This window comes from Macrotis lagotis, chromosome 5 (genome assembly GCF_037893015.1).
Source record: "Macrotis lagotis isolate mMagLag1 chromosome 5, bilby.v1.9.chrom.fasta, whole genome shotgun sequence".
In the NCBI taxonomy this organism is placed as follows: Eukaryota; Metazoa; Chordata; class Mammalia; order Peramelemorphia; family Peramelidae; genus Macrotis; species Macrotis lagotis.
The window spans coordinates 63,386,897-63,408,288 of NC_133662.1; the positions used below are offsets into that span (position 1 = coordinate 63,386,897).

At 36.4% G+C, this 21,392-nt stretch overlaps 1 protein-coding gene across 5 annotated transcripts in view; it reads left to right on the top strand.

The window, feature by feature from the left end:
• The window catches only part of SENP6 (SUMO specific peptidase 6), a 123,867-nt gene that overhangs the window by 19,415 nt on the left and 83,060 nt on the right, over positions 1 to 21,392 (top strand). For 4 of the 5 annotated variants that reach the window (XM_074237345.1, XM_074237343.1, XM_074237342.1 and 1 more), the window contains exon 2: positions 348 to 441. In XM_074237345.1, the coding sequence (XP_074093446.1) occupies positions 348 to 441 (94 nt within the window). Of the gene's footprint in view, positions 1 to 347; positions 442 to 21,392 lie in introns of those variants that run through there. The other variant, XM_074237347.1, reaches the window with a different exon arrangement.

Below are 21,392 nucleotides of genomic sequence, written 5' to 3' on the forward strand. Positions count from 1 at the left end.
AGGAAGTTTGAAATTCAAAATTTTATTTTAAAAAAGAATGTTAAAATTGTCTTTACATGAAATTAGAAAAATAAAACATTATTTAAAAGGGGGGGGAAGATTCTTTCTTAACGTGTTTATTGTTTGAATGAGGCAAATAATACACTAAAGACTCAGTTCATATTGTATCCAGGAATTTAACTTCTTTTTCTATAAAAATTTCCTATAAAAACAGAGAGTGGGGAGAGAAATGATTGAATTCAAAGGGGAAAGAAGGGGTAGGCAAAAGACCTGGGAAAGCACACATTAATTTCACTTTGATCTGTTCTGTACCGTGAGGGATTTATTTCAATTTATTTTCCTTTCAGCTTTGGCTAGATCACAATTCAAGAAAGATGGAGGATTTAAAAATAATTGGAGCTTCGATGATACAGAAGAAAGTGAAGGAGATGCAGAAAAAGAGTAAGGATGTTTTTCTTAGACTTTCTGAAAGAAAATTTTTTTAAATCTGTTTGAGATTTTTCCTCTTAAAAGTTTCAGAAAAGTTTTCCTTTTTTTAAACATGCACTTCATCAACAGTAGTACCCCTGGAGCAAATTAGGATTTTAAGAATAAAAGATTGATTATCCTTTAGGAGGCCATCTGTGTGAGGTGGGAAGGTTGAGGGAAGCTGTAGATAGTTGTTATAATACTAAACAAAAACCAGTAAAATAAAGAAGTAAAAAAAGTATCAATGAAACATTTTAAAAAATTCACAGAAGAGAATCAAAGTTCAAAAGGGAATCCACATAATATGGACAGTTTTCATTATTAGCATGTTAAATGTAATAGTTATTTTAAAATTACAAGGACCAGAAGTTAAGTTTCATATACACTCTTCTGTTCTTTATATATTGAAAAGTAATTAAAATACATCATCTTTTTTATGAAATTTTTTTATTTATTTAAGGCAGTGGGATTGAGTGACTTGCCCAGGTTCACACAGCTAATGTGTCTTGAGGTCAAATTTGAACTCAGGTCCTCCTGTCTCCAGGATCAGTACTCTATCCACAGTGCCACCTAACTGTCCACCTTATAAACTATTTTTAATGCTAAAGTTATGTAAGAAATGTTTCCTGTTTTTAATACCAAGATCAAGAAATTAATAAAAAAAATAATGGGTCTTTTGTCAGAGTATAATAGAAAATATACATCATGGTAAATGTTGGATTTTTTTTAAAAGCACATTTAAGCACAAGAAAGAGTAATTTCCTGTGTGTTGTTGCTGAGGCCCATTTCAGAACGTGTTTTTTCTATAAGGTAGTGCCTTGTATGACAGTTTTATTAACAAAAGTATTGAGAACAAGGACAATTGTGAGACAGATACTAAGTTTGCAGCTGTAAAAAAAAATGCTAAGATGACCAAATTGGTCCATTTTCTAGCATTTAATTTTTGTATAAAATGCTAAGATGACCAAAGTGGTCCATTTTTTAGCATTTAATTTTTGTATAGGACTAAGGATTTTGAGCTTTATATCTTAGAAATCCTAATACCTAGAACTATTTGGTCACTAATGGACCAACTGTATGTTATCTTGACGTGACTCAATTGTTTCAAATACAGATTTTGGTTTCTTACTATAAACTAGAGGCAAGTCATTTTTTTCTCACCGTGAGTGAGAGGCAAGTCATTTTACAGCAGAGATACTTTTTTGGAACAATAGATTAGTCTTTTTGGGGAAATGATGTAAAAACTTCAATTTATTGAACTATTATTTAAACAAATTAACACATATTGAGTATCATCTTAGCTATGGTACTTGTGTGTCACCTTTGACATTAGTTGTCATTTCACCAAATTGGAGATTTCATTTGACAAACTCTTAAGAGTCTTTTACATATATTAATTCTAATGATTCTATGTGGTATTGTGGTACGGGCTTCTTTTATAAGAATGAGACTAATAATTAAGGGAAACATTTCACCTTAAGAATTTTCTTGAAAAAAATTTTACATTCAGCTAAATCTTCTATATAGTATGATAGAAAAGTTTTTGTTTGTAGATTGAGAGCCTATGATATTGGTCAATTCACCTTTTCTCCCTCATTTTACTCTTAAGGGAATTGGGCAAGGCAGACTTTTAAAGGTCCTTTCAAGTTCTAAGACTGACTATCTCTGTTTCCTTTCTACTGTGTGTTAGAATTTCAAATTATAAATTTGTGAGTTTATTACTGTTCCTTGAGAACCAGCCTAGCTAACTGGCAGTATAATTGCCAATTAATTACCACTAAATTGATCTCTGATTATTTGATTATTTGACTGGTAGCAAGCTCTGAAGCAAATAAAAATTTTATAATGACCCTCTGTCCTTATCATTCTCCTATTTCTAAAGTGACAGTGACATAAAAAGGAGAAAAGAGCTATTATGATTTGCACAGTTTTTAAAAAAAATTTATTTAAGGCCATGGGGTTAAGTGTCTTGCCCAAGCTCATACAACTAGGCAATTATTAAGTGTCTGTGGCCAGATATGAACTTAAATCCTCTTGATTCCACAGTTGGTGTTCTATCAACTGCACCACCTAGCTGCCCCTTGCACAGTTTTTGATATCTTATAAATGTATACTTTTGGTACTCAATAAATTTGAGACTCTAGAGTCAGAAAATCTGTGCTCAAATACTGCTTTTGATATTTGCCTATCTGACCTTGGGAAAGTCATTTAAGACCATTTTGATCCTTGTTATCCTTTTCATTAAATGTGGGCTTTGGACTAGATGGCTCTTGAGGTCTCTGAGTTTTAGGTCTATAATACCATGATTCTTTAACCTTTATTTAGTGATACTGCTGGAGGACTGATTCATATTAACTTTTACTTTTTTACTATGATTGAGAACACAACAATACTGTACAGCTAATGGAAGGATGATCAACAGGTAATTCTTGGAAAGAAGATCAAGGAGTTCCATACAGAAATAAAAAGAAACTTCCATTGAATGAGACACTCGATCACCTCATTGCTGTACTAGCTTTCAAACTTTTATAAAAGACGCCATGGAAATTATCACCTGCAATAGCTCTGGTGTGGGTCTGGACATGAATTTCCAAGAGTCAGGTCAGGTAGACAAACATATCCAAACATAAAAGGTTGGGAAGTGAAAATCTACCAATTTTATTTTTGGAAACTCAGACTTTTTATAGCAAAAACTTATCTCAGGAATGACCGCTTAAAAGAGACCCAGTTTTACAAGTTCCTGGGTAAATTTTCAATATTTGTTCTTAGAAAACTGCATGCTTCTCTTATCAAAGAAACCTTTTACAACCATCCTGGAGCCACAGATAATCCTAGGTCAGGGTTCACTGGTGAGCCAACAGATCCACACAATGAACAATTATCCCATACATACCTTTGATGAAGAAGATCACCAAGGATATGTGAATATCACTCCCTGGGGCTGGCCCTCTACAGAAAATAATTGTTGCTTCTGTGAGAATATGATATCCATGACAAGAAATGAAAATGTAGAGAAATTTCAGAAGGATACAATAAGACCCTTCTATTAAATCAACATATACTTTAATGCCCAGGAATCTAGAGCAAATGCAATAAGGGAAGGATGGTGGAAAGTATATTGCAGTATATGGTTTAGGAATAAGAAGAATGGTAGATTTATGATGCACAATTCTGTAACAGTAATACCTAATTCAAGAATATAATTAGAAGTGCAAGAAATGATCAGTTAAAAATATCACCCCCAAAATGATAGTAATGTTATTTTATATACCAGAAATGACTGATGGCTCATGTGGAAGTTTATATCTGAATCAGCTGCCAATAAGTCATAGCATTGATTTGTTAGATCAAGTCAGCCTACTACAATATGAAGACCACTGGCTCTAAAATTGAAGGACACACAGTCAGATTCCATTTGTCTACAGTAGTTTACAAATTCACATATGTGGTTATAAATATAATGCATATTAAGATATAATTAGATTCACAGGAGGCAACCATTTGATAAGATTTGAAGATGAAAATATGATATATCTCTGATGAGATGGAGAAATACAGCAATGGGGGTTTGTGGTTCTTGAGGTAGACCTTAAAGAAAGAAAAGAACATCTGATGGTAGAAATGTACAGAGGAAATGTCTAGGCCTGGGTTTAGAAGAATGGAGTAGATCAAGGGGGAATCCTGTGACATAAGTAAGATAGGTAAATGGATCATAATTATTTATTCAAGTCTTTACCTTGAATGACAGGAGTTCTTTATTGGATATATGATGGGTGGTGTTTTTTTATGATCACAAATGTTTGGATGATGTTTTTGATCACAGAAATGAGGTGACAAACATATAGTCCTGTGATACTCAAGTGAAATACTCTTATCTCGCTACTCTGAACATTTTCTCCCACTGGGTTTCCTCCATGTATAGAATGCTTTTTCTCTTCACTACACTTTCTGACTTCCCTCAAATCTTCACCTTTGGTAAGATTTTTTCCAATTCCTAGTAAGGATAGTACTCTTTTTTTTTTTTGGACTTAAAAGATTTTATTTATTTTGAGTTTTACAATTTTTCCCCTAATTTTACTTCCCTCCCCCTACCCCCCCAACAGAAGGCAATTTGCCAGTCTTTACATTGTTGCCATGGTATACATTGAAAGGATAGTATTCTTAAGGCACACACCTTTAATTTGTCCTATATAAAGCTTTTACATGCCCATTTGTGCATTATTGTCTCCTTTGAAATGTAAACACGGTGGGGGGGGGGCTAGGTGGCTCAGAGGTTAGAGCACTGGCCCTGAAGTCAGGAGGGCCCAGTTCAAATTCTGCCTTAGACACTTAATGATTACCTAGCTGTGTGGCCTTGGGCAAGCCACTTAACTCCATTTGCCTTGCAAAAAAAACCTAAAAAAGAAAAAAAAAGAAATGTAAACACCTTGAAGGCAGGGACTGTTTTTTGTCTTTCTTCATATCCCCAGCATTGTGCCTGGCAAATAGAAAGCACTTAATAAATGCTTGTTAATTGTCCAGTGCATTAGGAATATCACTTGACCAGTGTGAAAGCCAGTCAAAGAGGAAAGAAATTGGTGGCAGAGCTGTGAAGTATTCCAGAGCTAAGCATATATATTGTCTTGCTTCCTTTTTTTCTTTTTTATTCCTTGTACATATGCTGATGCCCTTTCCATAACTATAGCTGATCTAGCATATACCTTAGTTTACAAGTATATAAGTGATGGGGCACCTGGTTAGCATACTGGATAGAGCACAGACCCTGGAGTCAGGAGGACCTAAGTTCAAATGCAACTAGCTGTGTGATCTTGGGCAATTCACTTAACCCATCTCTCCCTAAGGTTTTCTGGTACCCCAAAGGAAGCTTTGCTAGCTCTGCTACTACCTCCAGCCCCCCCCCCCCCATTTTAGGGGATTCCTTATATCCTCATTTCATTTAATCGCTTTACAAATTAACTATTTAAAAGGAATATTGACTTCAGAGGTATATAAGAACAAATCTACAAACATCCTTCTTCATAATTGAGAATATAAACACATATTACTCACTTTCTCCCCGCCCCCCCCCCCCCCCCCCCCCCCCAGTCTCAGGGAAGAAATGGTAACTGTTCTCATTGCATAGCCATGTGCACATGCTTACTGCAGTGACCAACCTGGCATCCTGCCTCCAAGATTGATATGGCTGAATCAGTCTAGAAAATAAACTGCCTCATCTAGAACTGAAAAAGACAAAACAGGACAAAATCACAGGCCGTCCATAGAGCCTAAAAGGGGGAGAAAAAAACTATTCTTTCACCTTACTTGGTTCTGTTCATGGTACCCATATTTTAGGGTGAATGATCTTCACTCTACTCCCTTAGACCTACTATATGCTGCCAGAAAGAGAGAGAAGTCAATCTAGGTTGGTAGTTTTAAAGGCATAGTCTGTAGAAAAGTTTGCTCCCACCCCCATGGTAATGGAATGCAGAATGACTTCTTCCAGAAACAGGTCCTTTTATCAGCCTTGTTCACATGCCAATCTATTATTTCAAATAGAAATGGATGTTAGTTACTGTTTCCATCTGCCCAAGCAGAAAGAGTTCCAAATTTTCTTTTGCTTGGGGCAACAAAAATTCAGAATTTAGGAGAATTATGGGACATAATTCAAAGAAGCAAAAGGATATGTAAGCTATCTATGGGGAAAATGTCAATATAATGGTATGTGGGAGTACGAATTTAGGTGTTAAAATATCTAAAGTTCTTTTCCCAGAAATTTGAGTTTGTTTACTAGAAGTTATTAGAGTAATTTAAGATGTTGCTGATTTAAGCTATATTTAATGCATGGAAAAACTTACAGTATTTAATCACGCAAGGCAAAAATACTGAGTAATAGCCAAGAGAAAATGACAAGTGATAGAAATATTAAAAGGTTAAAAATGAATTTTGAAGCAACATTGAGGGGGAGGAAAATGTAGGAAATAGTGAAATTATGAAAGTGAATATGGAAAACATAAATGGACTAGAGAGTAGATAAAGATGAACTATGAAATCGTCATCTTCCATTTAAGGAGACAGGAGAGACATCTCAGATAATTCATTTTTCAACCAATTATATTCATTTTTAACATTTTGTACTCATTTTTGAAGATAGGCAAACTGAACACAGTTCCTGATGCCTAGTAAGTGCTGAATTAATATTGATGAAGTGAGTGACCACCTATAAAGGTATTTTGAAAGGTTATGGTGATTAAAAATAAATATATTCTCACTGTTTGAGGTTGCTCTATGTAAACAAAAGGAAAGCTGTTTCCCAGTGTAAAAATAACCAACCAGTCAAACAATGATGATGATGTTTATTCTTTGTTTTTTTTTAATTTTTATAAAAGATATTTGAGTTTTACAATTTTCCCCCAATCTTGCTCCTCTCCCCCCCCCCCCCCCCCCCCCGGAAAGCAATCTGTCAGTCTTTACTTTGTTTCCATGTTGTACCTTGATCCGAATTGGGTGTGATGAGAGAGAAATCATATCCTTAAGGATGAGACAAGACATCTAAGAAGTAACAAGATTAGACAATAAGATAGCTGTTTTTTTCTAAATTAAAGGGCATAGTACTTGAACTTTGTTCAAACTCCACAGCTCCTTATCTGGATACAGATGGCACTCTCCTTTGCAGACAGCCCAAAATTGTTCCCGATTGTTGCACTGATGGAATGAGCGAGTCCATCAAGGTTGATCATTGCCCCCATGTTGCTGTTAGGGTGTATAGTGTTTTTCTGGTTCTGCTCATCTCACTCAGCATCAGTTCATGCAAATCCCTCCAGGCTTCCCTGAAATCCAGTCCTTCCTAGTTTCATATCCTTTGTTCTTGAAGAAGACCATGACATCAAGGAGGTGATGCCAGGGCTGCTAACTCAGCAACTTAACTTTCTCCTCTAGAGCCATCTGGGTCTAGTGGTCCTGGATTTGAGACAATCAGGGTGAAGGGACTTGCTCAGGGTCACACAGTTAATAAGTGTCAAGTTTCTGAGGCCATATTTGAACCAAAGTCCCCCTGATTTCAGAATTGGTGTTATCTACTGTACTATCTAGCTACCCAAGTCAAACAGTAAGCATTTGTAAGCATCTACTACAGAAGTGACAATCCAGCAAGTGGTCCACAACACACTCCTATATAAAAAGAAATTAAGGGGCAGCTAGGTGGCGCAGTGGATAAAGCACTGGCCCTGGAGTCAGGAGTACCTGAGTTCAAATTGGGCCTCAGACACTTAATAATTACCTAGCTTTGTGGCCTTGGGCAAGCCACTTAACCCCATTGCCTTGCCAAAAAAAAGAAAAAACCCATCAAAACACAAATTCTTATTAATATATGATTTTCTGAGTCAAATTGCAGCTCACAAGTATCTTATATATGGTTTAATGACCCCTGTTTCTGTCTGAATTTGACACTAATAATTTACTACATGTTGTGTTAATGGCTGGAGATGACTTTTTATCACTACTGCCATTTCTTCCTCTTTTTTCTTCCCTCTTCTTTCTCTTCTTCCTTCCCCCTTTCCTCCTCCTTAGTTGATCCAGATCCAACACTAAAAAGTAGGTGCTGTTGTTATCCTTACTTTTATAGAGAAGAATCTGAGGCAGACATGTTTTGCCCAGAGTTACACAGCTTTGGGGCCAGATTTGAGTTCTGATCTTCCTGACTTAGATCTAGAATGTTATTCCTCCCACTACCTGTAAATACAAAGAAAAAGTACAAAGCAAGGGTTAAAAAGTATTTTTTTAATTTCTTTTTTCTCCTACCTTTATTTCTTTTTAATTAAAGATTTTGAGTTTTACAATTTTCCCCCATCTTACTTCCCCCCCTCCACAGAAAGCAATTTGTTCCTCTTTACGTTGTTTCCATTTTGTACATTGATCCAAATTGAATGTGATGAGAGAGAAATTATATCCTTAAGGAAGAAGCATAAAGGATAAGAGATAACAAGATCAGACAATAAGATATCAAATTTTTTCTAAATTAAAGGGAATAGTCTTTGAACTTTGTTCAAACTCCATGCTCTTTATCTGAATACAGATGGTATTCTCCATTGCAGACAGCCCAAAATTGTCCCTGATTGTTGCACTGATGGAATGAACAAGTCCATCAAGATTGATCGTTGCCCCCATGTAGTTGTTAGGGTATACAGTGTTTTTTTGGTTCTGCTCATCTCATTCAGCATCAGTTCATGCAAATCCCTCCAGGCTTCCCTGAATTCCCCTCCCTCCTGGTTTCTAATAGAACAGTAGTGTTCCATGACATACATATTGCCACAGTGTGTGAAGGACATTTACTTGATTTCCAATTCTTTGGCACCACAAACAGGGCTGCTATGAATATTTTTGTACAAGTGATGTTTTTACTCTAAAAGGTAATTTTTTTCCTAAAAGGTATTTTTAAAGCAGATATATTTCTTGCTCTCAAGAAGCTTTAAAGTTTTAAAACTTTTTATTCCATTGACAAAATTTTATTTTCTTTCCCTGCCAGTGAGGACAATGACACCTGTTCTCCCCCCCCCCCCCGAAAAGAAAAAAATAGAAAAACAAAATTCCTGTGACAAATAATTATAGACAAGTAAAACATACAGTTAGGGGAACCATATCCTGACTCTATCACAGTTAGGGGGTAAATTAATGTGCTTCATGACCAGAGGTCTGGAAATGAGTTAGTCATTTTACCTTTCAAAGTTTTTCTTCTGATATTTTGAAGTTAATAAGAACTTCAAAGGTCTTATGTCTTAAAAAGATTTTTTTATATTGTTAATCTGTATCCATCACTTCATCAGTATTGTTAACATTTATACTGTAATTTTTCAACCATTGGGCTCCCACTTAATTTCTGATTGTCACTTTAAAAATTTTGCTATATTTTTATACGAATGATTTCCTCTTTTAAACATTGGGAGATAGGCCTAGAAGAAGTATTGACAAATGAAAGGCCTATCCCCCAATATATTTCCTTTTATGTCTAGGTTATGTGTCCATTTTGGCCTTATCTTGGTAAATGATGTAAAGATAATTGGGTTATACCCAATTTCTGCCAGACTGCTTTCTAGTTTTCACAATAGTTTTTTAAATATTGAATTCTTGTTTCAAAAGCTGAGATCTTTGCATTTATTAAACACAGGGTTGCTATGATATTTATATCTACTGTGTTCCTCTGATCCAACTTTCTATTTCTTAGATAGTACCAGAGTTTTAATTATTATGACTACCTTATAATATATATTAAAATCTGGAATATTAAACCTTTTTGTGTTTATTTTTTAAAATAATTATTTAAAAAAATTTTTGCAATAAAATAATTTTGATATTCTTGACCTTTGAATTTTATTTTATTTTTCTCACTCAGTAAAATAGAGGGGTTTTTTTTGGTAATTTAATTGAAATGACATTGAATGTGTATTAGTTTAGGTAGAATCACCATTTTTGTTATATTAGTTCTGCTTACCCATGAACAGTTAACAGATCTCCAATTTTTTAAATCTGATTTTATTTGTATAAAAATGTTTTATAATTATATTCATGTAGTTCCTGGGTTTGTCTTGACAGATATACTCCCAGGTATTTATGCTGTCTGTGGTTATTTTTAATGGGGTATCTATTACTATCTCTTGCAAGACTTTGTTGATGATGTATGGAAATACTGATGATTTATTTTTTTTTGTTTTATTACTTGCTAAAATTAGTTTCAGCTAGCTCTTTAGTTGAATCTGTAGGATTTTCTAAATATAACTTTAAATCACCTGCAAAAAGAGATAGTTTTATTACCTTGTTATCTATTTTGGTTCCTTAAATTTCTTTCTCTTATTGCTATTGCTAGTATTTATAGAAGCATCTCCCAAAGTACCACTATAAATATTTTGCTGTATATGGAAGATTTCTTCTAATCTTGAAATTCACTGGAGTCTAAACTTATTAATGGAGTATCTTGTTCAAAAGTTATAGACAGTTTGGTCATATTATTTGCATAATTCCAAATAGCTTTCCAAAATGATTATTATCCCATTTCACAGCTTTGTCAACAATGTATTAGTGTGTCTTTCATTCTATAATTCCTCCACTTTGATTATTGTCATTTTTTATTTTCTTTGCCAATTTGTATGGTATGAGATGAAACCTTTTGATTTATGAGGTTTTTTTATTATTGGTGATTGGTGTAGCATTCTTTCAAGTAGTTGTTATATATAGAAATGATTATTTATGTAGGTTTATTTTATATCTTGCTACTTTGCTATATTGTTTTTAGGTTTTTTAGTTTTTTGTTTTTTGTTTTTTTTGACAAGGCAAATGAGTTTAAGTGGCTTGCCCAAGGCCACACAGCTAGGTAATTATTAAGTGTCTGAGACCGGATTTGAACCCAGGTACTCTTGGCTCCAAGGCCAGTGCTTTATCCACTACGCCACCTAGCCGCCCCTACTTTGCTATATTGTTTAAAGAACTGTTCATTTCCTTTTTGTGTGTGTGTGTGTGTGTGTGTGTGTGTGTGTGTGTGTGATAGAAAAGATTTTCCCCATTATTGTTATACTTCTTATCCTAGGTATCTTGGTTTTATTTGGGTGAAGCTTTTTAATTTCATGTAATCAAAGTTGCTCATTTTGTCTTTTGTAATTGCCCTTTTCTCTAGGTGGCATGGTGGGTAGAGTGCCAACTTGGAGTCAGGAAAATGGGAGTTCTTCTAATCCAGTTTTAGATACTTGACACTTAACTAGCTATGTGACTTTGAACTAGCTATATGATTGCCTCACATTCAGGGCCCACCTCCTATCATCCTTATTCATATTTTGCCCCTGGATCCAGAGGTCTCTGGAGTAGAAAGTGGGACTGTGATTTAGCACAGCACCCCCTCACTCAGATCAGTTCATGTGGTTGTGGCATCATCTCCTTGATGTCATGGTCTTCTTTGAGATGAAAGGATGAACAAAGATCTTCATAAACACACACACACACAAACACACCTGTCTACCATAGTATGTATACTTAATTGTATTTATTAGTTCTTTCTCTCGAGATTAATAACATCTTTCATAGCCCTTTTTAGTTGATTTGATTATTTATAATAAGCAACATAACTTAAATCATTTACATTGGCCCTTTGTACAATAGAGCTATTACTGTATACATGGTTAAGCTTATTTCACTCTTCATTATTTCATGCAAATTTTTCCATGTTTTTCTAAAATCAGCCTACTTACCATTTCTTGTGGCACACATTGGTCTTTAATATTAATGCAAGTGTTTTGTGGAATACCTGCATACTATTCCCCCCTCCCCCACATTCTTTTTAAAAAAATCATATACAGTGATTTTTTCACAATTTAAATTCTTTTACTTTATCAAATACTGAGTTGTTGAGCTCCATAGATGTTTCCTCTTTATCCTCATTACTTTTCATCATTTTCCCCTTGATGTTCTAAACTTTATGCTTTTTCAAAACAATTTTATTACTGTTTTACCCAATTTGTTAAAGTTACCTCTTATAATTTGATCCATATAGCATTAGAAATCCATATTAAAGAACACTTTGTAATTGAATTTATATAATTTTTTTTGTACCTTTGGTAGAGCAGTCTTCAGATATTTTATGCATTTTGTAATTATTTGAAATGGGATCTTTCAATTTTTGCTGCTTGAGTTTTGTCAATATTATGTAGAAGGAATGAGAATTTTTTGAGAGTTTATTTTGTAGCCTGCAGTTTTGGCAGCAGATACTTATTATATTGTGATCTTTGCTGATTTTCAAGAATTTTCTTAACATCATATAACCATCCAGTAGTTATAGATTTTATCATTATTTCCTCTTGTTGCTCCCATTTCTAGAATTATATGTCTATGTATTATATATATTATATGTCATAATAGTGGGGAGTGTGGTCATCCTTACTTTGTACAATTATTAGCATAAAGGAATATCATTCTTTGACAAAAGCCTTTTCTGCATCTATGGAACAGATTATATGCATTTGAATGTTTAGATTTTAATATGATAAATCATGTCAATTGTTTTTGTAGTGTTGAAGTATCCTTGAGTCCCTGGAACAAATCCCATTTGGGCATAATGAATGATTTTGGGGTAAATTAATCTGTCTGATGGATTTTGTTAAAAATTTTTAGTCATTATTCTGTAAGATTATGCAGACTTGGGGGGAATGCAAAAAAGGGGGCAAAAAATAAACCCAGCCCTCAAGGATATGTCCCTAGTTTTCCTTCCTTCCTTTTTCTCTGGCTTAGCAACTATCTTTGTCTCATAAAAGAATTTTGGTAGGTGATTGTTTCCATAGTATGCATTGATCTAAGTTGGATGTGAAGAGAGAGAAATCATATTTTTAAGGAAGAAACATAAAGTATGAGATAGCAAAATTACATAAGATAACATGGAATATCATATTTTAAGCCTTACAAGCCCTTAATGTAGAAACTGTTAAATCTTATGTTAGTCTGACTGTAGTTCCGTGATATTTGAACTTTTTTCTTTCTGACTGCTTATAATATTTTCTCCTTGACTTGAGAGTTCTGAAATTTAGCTGTAATATTCCTGACAATTTTCACTTTTGGATTTCTTTCAGGAAGTTATTGGTGGATTCATTGAATTTCTATTTTACCCTCTGCTTCTAGGATATCAGGAAAATTTCCTGGATTATTTTTCTTTTTTTAAAAATTAATTAATTTCTTTTTTGAATTTTACAATTTTCCCCCAAGTCTTGTTTCCCTCCTCTCACCCCCACCCCCCGCCAGAAAGCAGTCTGTTGGTCTTTAGATTGTTTCCAATCTACACATTGATCTAAATTGATTGGGATGACAGAGACATCATATCCTTAAGGGGAAAAAAATAAAATATAAGTGATAGGAAGATTATATAATAAGTTTTTTTTTAATTAAAGATAATAGTCTTTGATCTTTGTTCAAACTCCACAGTTCTTTCTCTGGATACAGGGGGTATTCTCCATTGCAGACAGCCCCAAATTGTCCCTGATTGTTGCATTGATGGAATAAGCAAGTCCATCAAGGTTGATCATCATCCCTATGTTGCTGTTAAGTTGTACAGTATTTTTCTGGTTCTGCTCATCTCAGCATCAGTTCATGCAAATCCCTCCAGGCTTCCCTGAATTCCCATCCCTCTGGGTTTCTAATAGAACAATAGTGTTCCATGGCATGCATATATATGTGTCTGTGTGTGTGTGTTTGTGTGTATACACACCACAGTTTGCTAAGCCATTCCCCAATTGAAGGACATTTACTTGATTTCCAATTCTTTGCTACCACAAACAGGGATGCTATGAATATTTTTGTAGAGTGATGTTTTTACCCTTTTTCATCATCTCTTCAGGGTATAGACCTAGTAGTGGTACTGCTGGATCAAAGGATATGCACATTTTTGTTGCCTTTTGGGCATAGTTCCAGACTGCTCTCCAGAAAGGTTGGATGAGTGCAACAGCTCCACCAACAATGTATTAGTGCTATAACTTGATTTTAACTCTTCGTTAAGTTGGAGCTCTGCTTCCAAGGTAGCAGAGACACTGTCCCAAGCTTTTGAAGGTTTTTGCTGCTGTTTTCAAGGATACCCCCAGGAACCTCAATTCCTCCAGCTCCTCCAGCTTCCACCAAGAAGCTCAAACTATTCTCCTGGCCTGTGTTCTTGTTTGTGGATGACCACAAGCACTCTCCTCTTCCTTGGAATCATTAGGAGAGTACCTGCTCCACCATGGCAGTAAAACGCCTTTTCCTGAGACTGGGGTATCAGACTATGACCTGAATCTGAGAATGGACAAAGCAACAGAAATAGCAAAGAGACTTCTGCAATCTGCCCTGACCTCCCCTTGCCATAAGTGAGTTGGGTACTCTAGAAGCAACTTCTAGGGGGCTCCCTGCCAGGTGGATCCCCAGTCCTGCTTCTGGTTCCCAGGGCTGAGTCTGCATTGAAACCTGTGCTGACCTGGGCTCTGCATTGACTCTGGTATAACAGTTTTCATACTGAGCTTCCCATACTGAGCTTTTCCCTGGGCTGTGAGGTTTAGAAACGGCCCTGCTGCCACAGACCCTATGGCCCCAGGAACTGTTCCTGGATGGCTGGAGCTGGTTTGCTCTGGCAAGGCTGTGCTGTGCTGGAGACCCTTTCTAACCTTGCTGTAATAGACCTTTCCCATGGATCTTCGAAGCTGCTTTGGGGCTGGAAAATAGTTTCACTCAGTTTTTTTTAGGGGGGGTTGCCACTCCAGAATTTGGCTAGTCATTATTTAAAGATATTTGGAGTGGTTTGGGGGAAAGCTTGCATGAGTTCTGCCTCCACTACACCATCTTGACTCTACCTTTGTTCTCTTTTTCTACTATAAACATAGATTTGTATCTTTCTATAGTTACTTTAACTTAATCCTTTGACTGTCTTTCCTAGCTCTCCCAATCAACCCTTACCATCCCCACCCATTTGTTGCTCCTTTCTCTATGGGATTTTGCATATTATTTTATTTTCATAATTCTTCCTTTTCCCTCTAAATTAAAGTAGATTATTCCCTTCATAGTCCTATTCATTAGTTTTTAATATTTTTTTGCACCTTTTTCCAGAAAAGATTTTTCTTCTTTTCTTCATTATCCAAATTCTCTTTCTGACTATTCAAGACTTTCATGTTCTGGTCAAGAGCCCTATAATTATCTAATTTCTATTTTCTTTATTCCACATGGAATCAGTTTCTGAGGTATCCTGTGTTCTTTTCTAAGCATTTTTTTCTGTCTCTTTTAGAGTTTGCTACATAAATCCTCCTTTTCTTTTGTGCCTCACTTCTAGAGCAATAGCATTTCCTGTTACAGGACACTGTCCTTCCATAGGACCTCTTCCCTACCACTCTGTCCCTGATTATGCAGACCACTCCTGATCTTTAAGACCATTCTCCACAGCATTTCCCTTGGCTTTCTTTTCCTCTTTTACCTCAAAACATATCCCAGATAAAAATAAGTCTTTTCTAGAACCACACCAAAAAACAATTCTTCACAAACCATCATCTTCTTTTACCTTTTTTATTGTGGTTATTCAGTCATTTTATTTGTACCTTGGCATTGATTTGCCATTTCCTTCTTCAGCTCATATTACAGATGAGAAGGTGAGGCGATTTGGGTTGAGTGACTTGCCCAGGGTCACACAGCTGGTCTTTTTGGAGTCATATTGGAACTCTTAAAAATAAATCTTCCTGATTCCAAACTCAGTGCCTTATCAACTGTGTCACCTAGCTACTCAGCATCTCCTACTTCCCTCACACCCCATTACTTGTAGGTGAAGAATGTTCATTGATGGAAACTTTTTAACCACCAAAGTAAGGACGCCCTTCCCCTTCCCATTTTTAGCCCTCCCTCCTTACCATTACTCTGTAGGCTATTTTTGAGAGATTGGGGGGATAACCTTCCCCTCATTGCCAGTCCTTGATTTGACCAGTGCATATCACTTACTCCCCTCTATCCTCTTGTTCTTTAATCCCAATCCCCCACTTTCATGCACCCTTTCATTTTGTACGTAGACCCTCAAAAACTTGATTCACCTATAGTTAGGCAGTATATAGTCAAGTTCATAATGCCCCAGACAAGTCTCTTCTCTGCAGCTGCTACCTTACTTCCATCTTCATGTCTCCTTGTGTACATTTAGAAAGAATTTTCATACTAGCCTTTATTTTCAGTGTTGCTGTCATCTTTGATTGCTGCATTCATTCATTGTTTCTACATTTCTTTTGCCTGAGATATTCAAGAAGCAAATCATTTCTTAGGTTTTGTTTTTTGTTTTTCAAGAGTATTTCAAAATATTGAAGGAATTAGAATGGGAGGGAAGAGACAAAACTCACTCTTATCTAAAAAAACTACTAGAAATAATTAGCAACTTTAGCAAAGTTTACAGGATATAAAATAAACTCATACAAATTCGCGACATTTCTATATGTGACTAGCAAGATATAGCAGAAAGAGCTAGAAAGAAATCTCATTGGAAGTAACTTCAGACAATATAAAATACCTGGGAGTCTATCTGCTGAGACAGACTCAAAAACTTTTCGAAAACAATTACAAAACACTTCTCACACAAATAAAATCAGATTTAAATAACTAGACAAACATCAACTGCTCATGGATAGGCCAAGCTAATATAATAAAAATGACAATGCTACCAAAACTAAATTACCTGTTTAGTGCCCTACCAATCAGAATTACTTTAATGATTTAGAAGAAGTTGTAAGTAAATTCATATGGAGAAATAAAAAGTCAAGAATTTCCAGGATTCATTAAAAAAACTGCAAAAGAAGATGGCTTAGCCTTAACAGATCTAAAATTATATTATAAAGTATCAGTCATCAAAACTGGTATTGGCTAGGAAATAGAGTGGTGGACCAGTGGAATAGACTAAGTGCGATAGCAGGAAATGATTATAGTAATCTGCTGTTTGATAAACCCAAAGAGTCCAGCTATTGGGATAAAGACTCTCTTTTCAATAAAAACTGTTGGGGAAATTAGAAGTTAGTATGGAAGAAATTTAGATTAGACTGAAACTCAGATTAGACCAACACCTCACACACTATACCAAGATAAGATCAAAATGGATACAGGATTTAGACATAAAACACAATATTAAAAGTAAACTTGAAGATCAAAGAGTAGTTTACCTGTCAGATCTGTGGAAAGGGAAGCAGTTTACGACCAATGAAAAGATAGAGAACATCATTGAAAACAAACTAGACAATTTTTTTTTGCAAGGCAGTGGGGTTAAGTGGCTTTCCCAAGGCCACACAGCCAGGTAATTAAGTGTCTGAGGCAGGATTTGAACCCAGGTACTCCTGACTCCAGGGCCGGTGCTCTATCCACTGAACCACCTAGCCGCCCCTAGACGATTTTGATTACATTAAATTAAAAAAGATTTTGCACAGATAAAAGCACTGTAACCAAGATCAGAAGAAATGTAGTAAATTGAGAAACAATTTTTTACAACTAGTATTTCTGACAAAGGACTCATGTCTAGAATATATGGAGAACTGAGTCAAATTTTCAAAAAAAAAATAGCCATTCCCCAATTGACAAATGATCAAAGGATATGCAAAGGCAATTTACAGCTGAGGAAATCAAAGCAATCCATAGCCATATGAAAAATTGTTCTAAATAATTACTTATTAGAGAAATGCAAATTAAAGCTTCTCTGAGGTACCACCTCACACCTGTCAGACTGGTCGATGTGACCAGAAAGGGCAATAATCAATGTTGGAAGGGCTGTGGGAAATCTGGAAATCTGTGAACTCATTGAACCTTTCTGGAGAGGAATTTGGAATTATGCCCAAAGGACAACAAAAATGTGCATACCCTTTGATCCAGCAATACCACTACTGGTTCTATACCCTGAAGAGATGTTGAAAAAGGGTAAAAACACTCTACAAAAATATTCATAGCATCCCTGTTTGTGGTAGCAAAGAATTGGAAATCAAGTAAATGTCCTTCAATTGGGGAATGACTTAGTAAGCTGTGGTATATGTATGTCATGGAACACTATTGTTCCATTAGAAACCAGGAGTGATGGGAATTCAAGGGAAGCCTGGAGGGATTTGCATGAATTGATGTTGAGTGAGATGAGCAGAACCGGAAAAACAGTATACACCTAACAGCAACAAGGGAGTGATGACCTACCTTGATGGACTGCTCATTCCATCAGTGCAACAATCAGGGACAATTTTGGGGGATCTGCGATGGAGAATACCATCTGTATGCAGAGAAAGAATTGTGGAGTTTGAACAAAGACCAAAGACTATTAGCTTTAATTTAAGAGGGGAAAAACCCGTTATCTTACTGTGTAATTCTGCTATCTCTTATACTTTATTTTTCTTCCTTAAGGATAGGATTTCTGTCTCAGCACATTCAACTTAGATCAATGTATACCATGGAAACATGAAGACTAACAAACTACCTTCTATGGGGGAGGGAGGAAGATTAGGGGGAAAATTGTAAAACTTAGGTTTTTGCAAGTCAGTGGGGTTAAATGGCTTGCCCAAGGCCACACAGCTAGGTAATTATTAAGTGTCTGAGGGGGGATTTGCTCTATCTACTGGACCACCTAGCCGCCCCAAAATAAATAAAATCTTTTTTAAAATTTATTGTATTTTTTATATTTAATATTCTCATTTTGTACAAATAATGTTTTTTATACATTAATAAAATATTCTTGTTTAAGAGTAAACAAAATACCCCCTCCCCCAAAAAAATATAGACTTGCTTGAGCGATAAAGTAAAGGGGAGAGAAAAAAAATTTAAAATAAAAAAAATAGTGATAATTGTAGGTATGGCCAGGTGGCACAATAGACAGAGCACCAACCCTGGAGCCAGGAGCACCTGAGCCCATATCCGGCCCCATACACCCAATAATCACCTAGCCGTGTGACATGCAAGCCACCTCAACCCCATTGCCCTGCAAAAACCAAAAAAAAAGAAAGAAAACCCAAAATAAAATAAAATAGTAATAATAGTAGGGGTGGCTGGGTGACGGATAGAGCATTGGTCCTTGAGCTAGGAGCACCCGGGTCCAAATCTGGCCTCAGACACCCAAAGATCACCCTGCTATGCAGCTCCAGGTAGGCCACCTAGCCCCATTTGACCTGCACCCCGCCCCCAAATAATAATAATAATAATAATAATAATAATAATAATAATAATGTGCTTGAGTCTTTGTTCCAACACCAACAGCTCTGTCACGGGTGGATCACATTCTTTATGGTAAGTCCATCGCAAAAGTTACTTCCATATTTTCCCACCATTGCCATTGCTGATTGTAACTCCCTCCTTCCATATTTCTCCACTACCATGTACTATATTTTCTCTCTCCTTTCACTCTGACTCTGCTGTAGGGTAGCTGAGTGGTGCAGCAGACAGATCCCTGGTCCTTAGGCCCAGAATCCACCTTGCCCCATGGTCCTGGATAGGTCATCCAATCCCAGCCCCTTGCAAGAAGTAAAAAAGAAAATGTGTTATATCTGAACACTCTTCCCCCCCAATGGTCCATCCTCTCCTCCATCACTCACATCCCCCCCCTTCCCCCTGTCCCCCACTTTTCTTCTTACTCCAGATGCCTATACCCCATTGAGTATATATGCTGTTTCCTCTCCTAGCCACCTCTGATGAGAGCGAAGATTCCCTCATTCCCCCTTGTCTTCCCCCCTTCCATATCATTGCAATAGCTCATTGTAATAAAGAAAAATCTTATTATATGAAATATCTTGGCCTATTCCCCCTCTTCTTTTTCTTTCTCCCATTACATTTCCCTTTTTTTCTATTGACTCTATTTTTACACCATATTTTATCTTCAAATTCAGCTTTCTCCTGTGCTTCATCTATAAAAGCTCCTTCTACCTGCTCTATTAACTGAGAAGGTTCATATGAGTATTATCAGTGTCAGTTTTCTATGCAGGAATATATGTAGTTCATCATCATCAAGTCCCTCATATTTTCCCATTCTCCTCCACTCTCTATGCTTCACCCAAGTCCTTTATCTGAAAATCAAACCTTCTGTTCAGCTCTGGGCATTCCAACAGGAACATTTGAAATTCCCCTGGTTCATTAAAAGTCCATCTTTTTCCCTGGAAGAGGACATTCAGCCTTGCTGGGTAGTTGATTCTTGGCTGCATTCTAAGCTCTTTTGCCTTCCGGTATATTATATTCCATACCCTACGAGCTTCCAGTGTACTTGCTGCTAAGTCCTTTGTGGTCCTGATTGCAGCTCCACAATATTTGAACTATGTCCTTCTGGCTGCTTGTAATATTTTCTCTTTGACTTGGGAGTTCTGGAACTTGGCTATAATATTCCTAGGGGTTGGTTTTTTGGGATCTCTTTATTGGGGGGATTGGTAGATTCTCTCCATTTCTATTTTGCTCTCTGCTTCTAGGATATCCGGGCAATTTTCCTGTAGTAATTCTTTGAAAATGATGTCAAGGCTCTTTTCCTGAACATGACTTTCAGGTATTCCAGTAACTTTTAAATTACCTTTCCTAAATCTGTTTTCCATATTAGTTGTTTTTTCAATGAGATACTTCACATTTTCTTCTAATTTTTTCATTTTTTTTGGTTTTGGAGTATTGAGTCCTGATTTCTCGTAAATTCATCAATCTCCCTGAATTCTATTCTTTGTCTGAAGGATTTGTTTTCCTCAGAGAGTTTTCTTATCTCTTCTTCCATCTGCCCAATTTTGCTTTTTAAAGCATTCTTCTCCTCAATAACTTTTCGAACTGTTTTATCCATTTGACCTATGCTGGTTTTTAACATGTTATTGTCAGCATTTTTTTGGATTTCCTTGACTAAGCTGCTAACTTCATTTTCATGTTTTTCCTGCATCTATCTCCTTTCTTTTGCCAGTTTTTCTTCTAACTCCCTCATTTGATTTTCAAAGTCTTTTTTGAGCTCTGTCATAGCCTGAGCCCAATTTCTGTTTTTTCTTGGAGTCTTTAGATGCAGGAGCTTGTGCTTCCTCATCTTCAGACTGAGTGTTTTGATCCTTTTTGGGCCCATAATGCAAAATATTTCTCAGTGGTGTTCCTCTTTTTTCTCTGCTTGCTCATTTTCACAACCTGAGCCTGTTTTTGAGGTGCTTCTTGAGATTTTGGGGCACTCTCACAACTGTGTGAGTCTCTGTCCTCCTTCCTGGTCTGTGATTGACCATATGCGCACCCCTCTGCTATGGGGCCGACATGGGGGCCCCTGCTGTTCAATGGGGGGGACCTAGAGTGCCATCAGGATCTGAATGTGGTCAGAGCCCCAGTCCTATTCCAGGGGCAGAGGACAGAGCTCTGCAGTCTTTGTCTTCATTCCCCTCCCTCAGCTCAATGGGCTCATACCCTGGGGGCTCCTGCTTACCAGCTTGGCCTGCTTCTGTTCCTGGAACTTGGCTGAGCTGCTCTCTGTGTGCCCTGAGGGC